Source organism: Leucoraja erinacea, chromosome 1, assembly GCF_028641065.1.
Source record: "Leucoraja erinacea ecotype New England chromosome 1, Leri_hhj_1, whole genome shotgun sequence".
In the NCBI taxonomy this organism is placed as follows: domain Eukaryota; kingdom Metazoa; phylum Chordata; class Chondrichthyes; order Rajiformes; family Rajidae; genus Leucoraja; species Leucoraja erinaceus.
In genome coordinates this window covers 112,146,734-112,159,852 of record NC_073377.1, presented here as the reverse complement: position 1 = coordinate 112,159,852, position 13,119 = coordinate 112,146,734, and the positions used below count along the sequence as shown (strand labels likewise).

The window sequence follows — 13,119 nt, the reverse complement described above, 5'->3', positions numbered from 1 at the left end:
GTCCCGTATGGGACAAACCAATTTAGCCCAATATACGGGATGTCCTGGCTAACACGGGACAGCTGGCAACCCTAGTCAGGCAGCATCTCTGGAGAAAATGGATGTGGCTGGACCTTTCTTCAGACTGATCAGGACAAATCAGGACAGGTAACATATGGCCAAAAGTAGGGAGTTTCCCTGATAGGCCGTTTGTTGGCTAGGATCAGTGTGGTCCCAAGTGGGATGAATCGTTGTGAATTGTGGAACTGGTTAACTGACTTTTAGTGGAGGAAGGAGGGGAATGGGGCAGAAGGAGGAGGGAGGGGAGGGGGGGACAGGGAGGTTTTTGTTGATATTACCTAAAATGAGTGAATTTGACGTTCACACTGCTGGGTTGTAAGCTCCCCAAGCGAAATATGAGGTGCTGTTCCTCAAAATTGCAGGTGGCATCACTCTGGCAATGGAGGAGGCTCAGGTCAGGCAGGTCAGAGTGGGAATGGGAAGGGGATTAAAATCGTGAGCAACCGGGCGATCCAGTCGGCGCTGACAGACCAAGTGTAAGTGTTCAGCGAAATGGTTGCCGAGTCTACGGTTTGTCTCAACAATGTATAGGAGCCTATAACGGGAACACACATAATGGAGTACTTTAGTTTAGATTTTTAGTTTAGTTTAGTTTTGAGATGTAGCATGGAAACAGGCGCATTGGCTCACCGAGTCCATGTCGACCAGCAATCACCCGACATCAGCACTATCCTACAAACTGGGGACAATATACAATCTTCACCGAAGGCAATTAACCTACAAAACGCGCATGCCTTTGGAGTATGGGAGGAAACCGGAGCACCTAGAGAAAATCAACGTGGTCACGAGTAAGGGCAGCATGGTGGCGCAGCGGTAAAGTTGCTGCCTTACAGCAAATGCAGTCCCGAGACCCGGGTTCGATCCCAACTATGGGTGCTGTCTGTAAGGAGTTTGTACGTTCTTCCTGTGACCTCCAAGACCTTTGCTTTCCTCCCACACTCCAAAGACGTACTGGTTTGTAGGTTAATTGGCTTGATAAATGTAAAAATTGTCCCTAGTTGGGTGTAGGATAGTGTTAATATGCAGGCATCGCTGGTCGGTGCGGTCCCGGTGGACCGAAGGGCCTGTTTCCACACTGCATCTCTAAACTAAACTAAACTAAATGAGAAGATGTACAAACTCCGTACAGACAGCATTTGTAATCAGGATCGAACTCAGGTCTCTGGCGTTGTAATGGCCGGTTCTCACAGTGCGACCTGACGCAAGATGTCACCAGAGTGAAGTGGTCGTGGTCCAGCACGAGTTCCGCACGATATAACGGGGGGTAGATAAAGAGTTCCCACGGTACTCGGCAATTCTGTCACTTGTCCGTCTCCCGATCTTTCCCGTTAATCGTGAATGAACATCATGGACTGTAGTGTAGTTAATCACGTGGCACAAATGATGTCACTTTTTTTCACACACTATATAAATATCCTCCGTTCGTAGAATTGGCTCATTTGCAGACATGCCTATACAAAGTTGGTTCGAGTACAGGCTGGTTGTTATTTTCATTGACGCGCTGTATGCATTAGCGCAACATGTGCATCGAAAACGCTTGCGTGAAGGCAGAAGGGTGAGATTAATTAAAAAGAGAATTAAGAGGAAGTCTCACTGGGTTAAGCCCATGTTTCAACGGAGACCTCAATTTGGACAATATGAGCAACTGCTTAATGTGCAAGTCTTACTGTGAAAAAGATTCTCAAACAATGACAATTAGGTGGGACGTCCTCGATGGACACATGGTCCATTGGCGATATTGAGACCACCTTTTTTACTCACCTTATGTCCCCTCTGTCAAGCTTCCGGGTTTACCGTTCGCAGGAGTTCCCACGGTACCCGCAAGAGTCATTACGGATATCGCACGGATATCGCACTGGCATCTGCGTTCATACAATGGGACGACAGATGGCGCAATGGGCTAAGTGTTCGGCTGGCGACCGGAAGGTAGCCGGTTCGAATCCCGCTTGGAGTGCATACTGTCGTTGTGTCCTTGGGGCAAGACACTTCACCCACCTTTGCCTGTGTGTGAATGTAATGTAATTATGTGAAGCACTTTGGGGTCAATGCAAGTTGACTAAAAATGTGCTATATAAATAAGATTATTATTATATTACAATGTTGCAACGCTCCCCAAAAAGTACTCAAGTCACTCTTGGAGAAATTCAAAAATGTTTGAATTTTCTCCCGACCTTACAAAGTTACACGACTACCTGCCATTAGCGCCACGGAGGTCCTCGGTGGTCCACGAATGCCGTACTGTTATCGCAGGAGGTTCCCACGATGTTAAACTCTTGTAAAGTCTTGCGTCAGGTCGCACCGTGAGAAAGCCCTTTAAGGCAGCAACTCTACTGCTGCGCCACTGCTGCGCCACTGTAGCAAGATTATTATTGCAGGAATAGGTCACCTGCACCACAGATGCTACTGACAATTAGCTCCGCCATTCTGTATGAACGTTACTGATCTGTACTGGCCTCAATTCCTTCTCTGTGCCAGCTCCCCATAACCCACAATTGTTCCACCGTTCAAATATTTACCTCTCTCCACTTTGAATACATCCAATGATCCAGCCTCAGGGAAAGAGTATTCCAGAGATTTATTTTACTCTGAGAAAAAAATCTTTATGCACCTCAGTTCTAATGAGGTGCACAGGCTTTTATTTTCTCAGCAAGTAGTATTTTGTAGCTATAAATAAGCTTCTTTAAATGTATCCATGAGTAAATGCACTTGGTAAACTGAATGATTGACACACACTCAATGGGGAGGAAATGCTGCCACAAACCAAACCATGGCAGAAAATTGACAAGTTAGTTTAGTTCAAAAATGTTTTGCTTCCATTGCCTCCGCAAAGTTTCAAAGGATTATTTCCACTAGGGCTTAGATTCCCTGCAGCACACACTTTAAGATCGCAGAATTTTATGGGATGCTGATGCTTTATTAGGCACTGGTGAGGCTTCACTTGGAATATTGTGAGCAGTTTTGTGCCCCATATCTGAGGAAGGGTGTGCTGACATAGGAGAGGGTCCAGAGGATGTTTACAAGAATGATCCCGTGAATGATTGGATTAACGTATGATGAGTGTTTGATGGCCCATGGCCTGTACTCATTGGAGATGAGAAGGATGAGGGAGGGGGAACTCATTGAAACTTACCAAATAATGGAAGGCCTAGATAGAGTGGATGTGAAGAGGATATTTCCAGTAGTGGGAGAGTCGAGGACCAGAGGCCACAGCTGCAGAATAAAAGGATATACCTTTAGAATAGAGATGAGGTGGAATTTATTTAGCCAAAATCTATGGAATTCATTGTCACAGACGGCTGTGGAGGTCACATCATTGGGTATTCAAGATAGGTTCTTGATGAGTAAGGACATCAAAGGTTATGAGGAAAAGGCAGAAGAATATTTAGAGGGAAAAATAGATCAGCTGTGATAAAATGGTGGAGCAGACTCAATGAGCCGAATGGCCTAATTCTGCTCCTATGACTATGGTCTTATGGAGAAAGGATACTTCCCCCCTATTGATGGCACTGAATTAGGAAATTGAACATAAAGCATTGGCATTGGCTCCATTGAATTAGTTAGCAACTGTGATCCCTTCGCTGGGATTCCCAAGTTCATCTTATTGAAGCATAAAATACTCCATAGAGTTTCATAATACAGATACAGATACTTACGTACAGGTACTTATTGTGGCACAGAGTCGCAACAGTAGAGCTGGTGCCTTACGGTGCAAGAGACCCGGGTTTGATCCTGACTATGGGTGCTGTCTGTAGGTTGCATGTTGTTCCTGTGACCATGTGGTATTTCTCCGGGTGCTCCGGTTTCCTCCCACATTCCAAAGCTTATACGGGTCTGTAGGTTAATTGGCTTCTGTAAATTGTCCCTAGAGTGTGGGATAGAGCTCATGTATGGGGTGATTGTTGGTCGGTGCGGACTGGGTGGGCCGAAGACCCTGTTTCCACGCTGTATCTCTATAGTCCAAACTCTACTGAGAGACTGTTTCTCTTCATGGGGGAACCTAGAATATTCTATTGTGATTGGTTGCAGAACCAAGAAATATTGTAAATTTTCAAAGCAAAGGAATGCAAATACTTGGACAGGAGGAAAGGCAAGGTTGAGGAGGAGAGGCAGAGGCCCACAAGGGCCACATCTAACTGCCTCTTAAATAGAGCCAATGAACTGGCCTCAACTACCTTCTGTGGCAGAGAATTCCAGAGATTCACCACTCACTGTGTGAAAAAGATTTTTCTCATCTCGGTCCTAAAAGATTTCCCCCTTATCCTTAAACTGTGACTCCTTGTTCTGGACTTCCCCAACATCGGGAACAATCTTCCTGCATCTAGCCTGTCCAACCCCTTAAGAATTTTGTAAGTTTCTCTAAGATCCCCCCTCAATCTTCTAAATTCTAGCGTGTACAAGCCGAGTCTATCCAGTCTTTCTTCATATGAAAGTCTTGACATCCCAGGAATCAATCTGGTGAACCTTCTCTGTACTCCCTCTATGTGTGATTTGTTTTTATTTCTTTTGACTTTAGAGATACAGAGCGGATACAGGCCCTTTGGCCCTCCGAGCCCACACCAACCAGCGATCATCATATACACTAGCACTATCCTACACACCAGGGATAACTTGTAATTTTACCAAAGCCTATTAACCTACAAACCTGCACGTCTTTAGAGTGTGGGAGGAAAGCGGAGCACCCAAAGAAAATCCACGCTGTCACAGGGAGAATATATAAACTCTGTACAGATAGCACCCATAGTCAGGATCGAACCCAGGTCTCCAGTGCTGTAAGGCAGCAACTCTACCGCTGCAAAAATGCTCTGCTCTAATTCTGCTCAATTACTAATGATGACAAAGGAAAGCAAAACCTGACCACTCCAAATATCAAGCAGATGTACAAATATCAATGGCCCAATGGTTCTATAATATCAAGTGTACCAAAGTACAGTGAAATTATTTTTTTGCCTACAGATCAGTTATGTTATTGCCAAACATAAGTACAATCCCTTTCTAAGTACAGAATGCACATAAACAGCCCACTGAGACCATATGCAAGAGTCACCAGGTTTTGGCGTAATTTTCAAAGTTCTGGCTGCAGCTGGCCATAAAGGCCCATTGCAGCCGTCACCTTCATCGAGATCGTCCTGCGAACCGTCGTCCTCTCCCGCCCGGTCACCTTTAGCCTTAGTGCCCCGAGGACATATCTCGCAGCCAACTTTGAAGGTGTGGAAAGTAAGACCGCTGGAGGGCCTGTTCCCAACTGTATCTTTAAATTAAACTAGTGTGAACTAGACTAAACTAAACAGGCATGAAAGGGTGATCAATGGTCAGTTGTGCCTGACCTGCTGTGTTGCTGCAGCATTTTGTGTCTGATTGATGGTCAACGTGGGCTCGGTGAGCTGAAGGGCCTGTTTCCCATGCTGTATCTTTCAATCAAACGGAAAGAAGTGCTTATTTGCTGTTCATTTCTCTCCTTGTTACAGGTGGCGAAGTTCCTTACACCACCTTAGCCACTCGGATGATGATGGGAGTTTGGTGGCTCTTTGCACTGATCGTCATATCCTCGTACACAGCAAACCTGGCGGCATTCCTCACCATCAACCGCATTGAGAACTCCATCCAGTAAGTGCTTACCATTGAAACGTGGCTGTTGGACACAGAATGCACCAAAACAGGAATTGAGGCATAATCATTAATTTAGTGCAGGAAACCAAATGGTCTTTTTCTGTGAGATGTTGTAATTATATGTTCATATGTGATAGGAGCAGGATTAGGCCATTCGGCCCATCAAGTCTACTCCACCATTCAATCCTGGCTCAACCCCATTCTCATGGCTTCTCCCCATAAACCCTGACACCTATACTAATCACGAATCAATCTATCTCTGCCTTAACAATATCCATTGTCTTGGCCTCCACAGCCACCTGCGGCAATGAATTCCACAGAATCACCATCCAAATGTGGCAATTATAGAAATAGGATCTCTTTCTTATGATACGATATGAAATAACTTTTTTTTATCCCAGCAGGGAAATTGATCTGCCAACAGTCATAAAACTCAAAATACATGAAACATTAAATAAAAGTGATGAAATGTCACTTTTGCACGTCATTGGAAAAAAATCACCTGAATGTTCCGTTTGTTGACCCACTCCATGGCATCTGAGATGCCTTGGAGGAATAAGGTGCCTCCTGCAACAAGTTAATGCAGTGTACCCCTTATGAGTTTGGGACACAGCCAGCATTGTACCTTGGTGTGGCAGTTCAAGTGCAACTTCAAGTTTAATGTCATATGCACGAGTTCTGTGAGGTACATGCACATTGAAAAATTTCGCTTGTAGCAACATTGCAGACACCCGGACTCAGATAAACATGATAAAATGTGGTATTTTTAAAATGGGGATCGACGGGTTCTTGACTGGTAAGGGTGCAAAGGTTACAGGGTGAAGGCAGGAGAATGGTGGAGTAGACTCAGTGGGCCGAATGAGCCAGCTTGTTGGCAGCGTCCCGCCGATTGTGTATTCATTCGCAGCGGCCTGCCAGGTCCATTTTGGTTCGACTCCGTGATACACCCCAGGAGCCTGCCGCACCGCCGTGGTGCATCCCTCCTGCCCGATGGTAAGTGAGAAGAGGTCATGGTGGTGATCCTTGATAATAGAGGTTGCTTTCTCGAGAGTGCCTCTCATGTAAGATGCTTTTGATAATGGGGAAGGCTGAGAAGGATTTCGACCCGAAACGTCAGCCATTCCTTCTCTCCAGAGATGCTGCCTGTCCTGCTGAGTCACTCCAGCAATTTGTGTCTATCTTCTGTGACTATGATTGGCTGGATTGAGTCCTCCACTCTCTGAAGTCTCTTGCAGCACTGTGCATTGGAATTCCCTTACCAGGCCGTGATGCAACCAGTTAGGATATTTCCTACAGGACACCTGTCAAAGTTTGTAAGAGTGTTCAGATACATACCTAATCTCTCTAAATGACTGAGACTGTAGAGGCGCTGGTTCACCTTCTTTACGATTGCATCTCCGCGCTGGGCCCAAGACGGGCCATGCATGATGTTATAAAAAGGAACTGCAGATGCTCGTTTATACCAAAGATAGACACTGAATGCTGGAGTAACACAGCGGGTCAGGCAGCATCTCTGGAGAAAATGGATAGGAGACATTTCAGGTCGGGATCCTTCTTCAGACTGATGGTGGGGGGTGGGGGGGAGGGGGATCTGGAAGCAAGAAAAGACCAGGACAAACGATAGATGAACGGCAGTAGAATTACCTCAGGCAGGGTGCTGCCCTGATTAGGCCAATTATTAGTGAGGGGCACCGTGATCCCAAGAGGGATAATACATTGTTTAAGAAGGAACTGCAGATGCTGGAAAATCGAAGGTACACAAAAATGCTGGAGAAACTCAGCGGGTGCAGCAGCATCTATGGATCGAAGGAGATAGGCAACGTTTCGGGCCGAAACCAAGGGCCCGATAGATGCTGCTGCATTTTTGTGTACCAGGGATAATACATTGTTTGTAACCTGTGGAACTGGTTAAATGACTTTTAGTGAAGGAAGGGGGTGGGGGAGAAAGTGAGGGAGTAGGGGTAGTGGAAGGGAGGAGAGTAATGGCCAGGAATTTGAAGCTGCTTTGTATTTCCACTCTCCACTAACAAGTGTTTTTTTGTTATCAGGCCTATTAATCCCGAGGCTGGTAGTAATGAGCTAGGGATGTGAAGGCAAAATCTGGGCAATTTCATTTTTGAATTGCACAAAGAAGGAATCCTAAACACCTAGTAACAGTAAAGGAAACTGGCTAGCACTTTGTGTTCATTAATGTTTTTAAAGGCCTGCCCAAGTCTCACCCCAAACACCCCTCTCATCTTCCCATCAGGTGAGAGGTAGAGAAGTGTGAAAACGCACTCCTCCAGATTCTGGGACAGTTTCTTCCCAGCTGTTATCAGACAACTGAACCATCCCACCAACAACTAGAGAGCAGTCCTGAGCTACTATCTACCTCATTGGAGACCTCCGGACTATCTTTAATCAGACGTTACTGTACTTTACCTTGCACTAAACACTGTTCCCTTTATCATGTATCCGTACACTGTGAAAGGCTCAATTGTAATCATGTATAGTCCTTGCGCTGACTGGTTAGCATGCAACAAAAGCTTTTCACTGTACCTCGGTACACGTGACAAAGAACCAAACTAAACTAAAATATGCAAACCATCAGCAATGCGCAACATCCTCTTTAAAATTTATCACAAATTTGAAAGGGTTTGATTGTGCTGAAGAGTGTGGAGAGCAGATCCAGCTGTATGTTGCCTGGGTTGGAGAGGTTCAGCTATTGACCGAGATTAGATTACCTAAATAAAGGAACATTTAGGAGTGACTAGTAGAATACTGTGTAGATAACTGTAGTGCTGACGGTCTGGAACAGCTTCTTCCCAATAACTATCAGGCTATTGAACACTACAAACTCCAACTAAACTCTTATTGTTGCATTGTTGCATTAGCGGACTTTAGGCTTTGATTTGTTGTTTTGCACTGTTGCATGTGTTTTTATTCATTGATTTTTTAATTAATGATTGTTTATTATGCTATCCATTGAGTACTGTGTTTACATATTTGTTGTGCTGCTGTACGTAAGCATCACATTGTTCCATTGCGAAATTTATGACAATAAAACACTCTTGACTCTTAGAGATTATATGAATTATAAGAGGCATAGATAGCATAGACATGAGAGTCATAGAGTCATCCAGTGTTGAAATAGGCCCTTTGGCCCAACCTGCCCATACTGCCCAACATGTCCCATCTACAATAGTCCCACCTGCTTGCATTTGGCCCATATCCCTCTAAACCTATCCTACCCATGTACCCGTCTAAATGTTTTTTAAACATTGCAATAGCCCCTGCATCAACTACCTCCTCTGGCTCCATCCATACACCCTCCACCATCAGTGTACAAAAAATTACCCCTCAGGTTCCTATTAAATCTTTCCCCCCTCACCTTAAACCTATGCCCTCTTGATTCCCCTACTCAGGGCAAGACACTCTGTACATCTACCCAATCTATTCCTTTCATGAATTTGTACACTAATTGATAATCATTTATCTGAGGCTTGGCTACCGAAAACCACTTATCAAGAAGTGGCCATATAATGAAAGTGGGAGGAAGGAGTTTAAAAGGGTATCTGAGGGTGATGTTTCTTAGAAAGTGGTTGATGGCTGGAATGCAAGACCGGAGATAGGTTTAGTGTAGAGATACAGCATGGAAACAGGCCCTTTGGCCCACTGAGTCCATGCCACCAGGGATCACCAAACATTAACACTATCCTACAAACACAAGGGAAAATTTGCAATTTTACCAAGCCAATTAACCCACAAACTTGTGCGTGTTTGGAGTGAAGGGGGAAATTGGAGCTCCCGGAGAAAACCACGCAGGTCACAGTACAACCGCCATACAGCCAGCACCCTTAGTCAGGATCAAACCTGGGTCTCTGACACTGTAGGGCAGCAACTCTACCGCTGTGCCACTGTGTTGGCAGAGTCAGATGCAATCGCTACATTTAAGAGGCATTCATGCAGGCACTTGAATAAGCAAGTCTGAGAAGGCCACAGTCTTAAAGTGGGTAATATGTGATTCGTATAGATGCCAAAGAGGGTGGTATCAATGGGGTGGGCCCAGTGGCCCGTTTCTATGCTGTGTGAATCTGTGACTATACAGGTCCACCACCAATTTTCAGGCAACTGGTGGTCCGACACCTTTAACCCAGATAAAATTACAAGAGCTCAGATTACAAGAGCTCACTTCAAATCCCCCCCCCACTCCCCTTCCCCCTTCCCCCGGAGTTGTTCCTCAGAAGGTTTGACACCTAATCCGGATGAGGCAACCAATCTTGACCTCATCGGGACTTCCACAGCCAATCGACGGGTCGAATTATCCCACTGCGGCCCAGGTTCTGGAACTCCAGCCTGGCTGGAGCAGTCAGAGACGTTTCCATTGCCGACTTCTAAGGCCTGGGAACGTATCTCGACCCATCCCGAGGCGGTGATCTCTGTTGGTCCGGATAATATGCCAAGGCTCTGGAACCGAGGATGCTGGAAAATCAGCGGCAGACCTGTGCAATGCTGAATGTCCCAGCAAGCCACTAATTCAAGGATTGTTGTGGATGGACAATGCATACTGACCTCTGCAGCATTTCCTACATCTCATGGATGAATAATTAAAAATAATTTCAGTGAGTTGATTGTGATCTGCCCACACAGATACCTGAATCTGAATTTATTCTCCATAAGTGCTTTTACTCAAATTACCCTGTTATTTTGCATGTTTTCGATTCTAATAGAAGTGATAAAAATGAGAAACGCAGTGCGTACAAAGCACTGCCATCTTGGTAAAACTTTAATTTGAACTTTAAGCAAAAAATGATGGCGGTTCTCGGAGATTGTGTTGGCGTGGAGCAGGAGTTCCCAACCTTATTTGTCCCGTTTACCCCTTGACAACTTTTCGAAAGGAAATTTACCCCTACTCTGTTTTGTTCAGTAATTTGAGTTTACACCTCTACCATAATAAAGCAACAGACAAAGGGGCAATTTTAAAATACTGTTTTCAACAAATCCAGAATCAACTAATTTACCCCCTGGGTAGGTGAAATTTACCCCCTGGGGGTAATTTATTCCTTGGCGGTAAACAGCGGATATGTTAGTGGGCTAGTATCATGAAGAGCTGTGCCACTGGTCAGGACTGTGAATCAAGCTGGAAAGAGACGATTTGCAGAGACGATTTAGTTTAGTTTAGAGATACAGTGAGAAAATAGACCTTTCGGCCAACTGAGCCCATGCCGACCAATGATCTTCCATACACTCTTTCTATATCCAAAGCACTATGGACAATTTTTCTCGACACCAATTAACCTACGAACCTGCACGCCTGTGACGTTGCAGATTAAACTTTAAATTTCGGGAAACAGCTATTTTTCACCGTCCATGCCAACCAACGACCAGTCTGAACACCAAAGATCCAATAGTGGAGCAAGCATAGATCACTCGCGGAAAAAGAAGTAGTACGGTTACGGAAAGATCCTCATAATAAAATTATTTGGTAACCAGCTTCTCGTCATTTTCAGAATTATCCCATTATTAAGCAGCATACTAGTGCGGAGACCCCGGTTACAACGTTGATTACACTGCGAGTCGGGTCGGGTCGGGTCGGGTTACTGAAATGGATGAAAAAAAGTTCCCCCACAACGTTGATTACACTGCGAGCCGGGTCGGGTCCGTACTACACGTCAGCCCATTGCATTTAGCAGGAGTGGTCTATCTTGCTCCGCTATAGGATCTTTGCTGAACACCAGCACTATACATGTGGAATGAGGGAGGAAACTGACAGCAGCCGCTGCGCCACTGTGTGGAGTTGCCAGGATCTGAGGATGTGAGTGACAAGGAGAGGTTGCGTCAGCTAAGACTTTATTCTTACGCAGGGGGCTGAGGGATGATCTTATGGAGATGTATAAAATCACGAAGGGAATAAATTGGATGAATGTTCAGTCTTTTACTCCTCCCCTACCGGTTTTGCATCTCACCCGTCGCGTCCGTCGTCGCTGACTCTATCCTTGTCGCTTGGCTCCATCCTCCGGGTCTCTGGTCTTCGGGAGACGAGCAGGGACCGGCACAGTGGCCTCGCCCTCCAGGCTGGTGGTAGACTGGGTCCAACAAGCCAGGACCGGCTCGTCGGGATCCCCTTGAAGCCATGACCCACCGGGTCTTGAGTTTGGGGAGCTTCAGCCATGTGCTGCCTCCAAGCTTGGTGCAATGTCTTCAGGATCCCCGAGGTGATTGGCAAAGGCACTGCGCAGCTGGGAGGTAACTCTGCACATGATTCAGCGGACGACTTCTTTGCAATCAGATTGTTGCTTTGTCTTCACGTGGGGAACAACACCAAAAGCAAGAACAATTCACCCTGACCTCAGAAAGCATTTATGAGACCTTTCAAACAGCACTGGAGATAATTAGCTTTCGTACTTAACTGCACACAGCTCTCCTTCAGATGTACTCCACTCTAATGGAGTGCTTTGTTTGAGTACATCATTGATGAACATAAAGGCCTAGGGGCATGGAAATGTGGTTGTTTTGACATAACTGTGTACAGATGATGTCCACACAAGCTACAAGCTTCATTCACTGTCATAGTCGGGTCACTGTCAGAGACTATCTTCCTCCGGGTAGTTGCTCCTTTCTCAGTGGTTGATCACACTGCTCCTCTCCTTTGCTGCCAGCGTCCTCGCGATTCACAGGCGACCTCCTCAACCAACCATAACCTCCAGCCGATCCTGAAACTACTGATGTATCACTGTGGCCGTGGAGACCAACTTACCCTGGGCTTTGCCCTTCTCTGTCTGTCTGTCTGTCTGTCCGTCTGTCTGTCTGTCTGTCTGTCTGTCTGTCTGTCTGTCTGTCTGTCTGTCTGTCTGTCTGTAGGAAAAAACAGCAGATGCCGGTTGAAATCAAATGTTGAGACAAAATGCTGGAGTAACAGCGGGACAGGCAGCATCTCTGGAGAGAAGGATTCAGTCTGAAGAAGGTTCTCATCTATCTATCTATCTATCTATCTATCCATCTATCTATCTATCTATCTATCTATCTATCTATCTATCTATCTATCTATCTATCTATCTATCTATCTATCTATCTATCTATCTCTCTCCCTGACTCTTTCTCTTTCTCTCACTTTCTCATTCTCGCTCTCACTCACTCACTTACTCACTCACTCACTCACTCACTCACTCACTCACTCACTCACTCACACACTCACTCACTCACTCACTCACACACTCACTCACACACTCTCACTATCTCACTCACAGTATCTCACACTCTCTCTCACTCTCTGATGATTTGATTTCCATGCAGCCCCGAATTCCCAACACCCACAGCCCAATCTATTTCCCACCAATTTCCCAAGTGTCCCCCGCCCTTTCCGCAACAACGGGAGAGCAGGGATGGACAACCCATGTGGAAGATTCAGTGTGCAAGGCCTGTCCAAGCCTGTGAGATATCTTGCCTCTCAACTCCCTTTATGAGAGTGTCTCT

General features: G+C 45.6%; 1 protein-coding gene across 2 annotated transcripts in view; it reads left to right on the top strand.

Annotated features, from left to right (window-relative positions):
- The window catches only part of grid2 (glutamate receptor, ionotropic, delta 2), a 938,309-nt gene that overhangs the window by 793,826 nt on the left and 131,364 nt on the right, over positions 1–13,119 (top strand). For both annotated transcript variants that reach the window (XM_055641544.1, XM_055641535.1), the window contains exon 12: positions 5,526–5,664. In XM_055641544.1, coding sequence (XP_055497519.1) covers positions 5,526–5,664 — 139 coding nt within the window. The remainder of the gene's footprint in view (positions 1–5,525; positions 5,665–13,119) is intronic.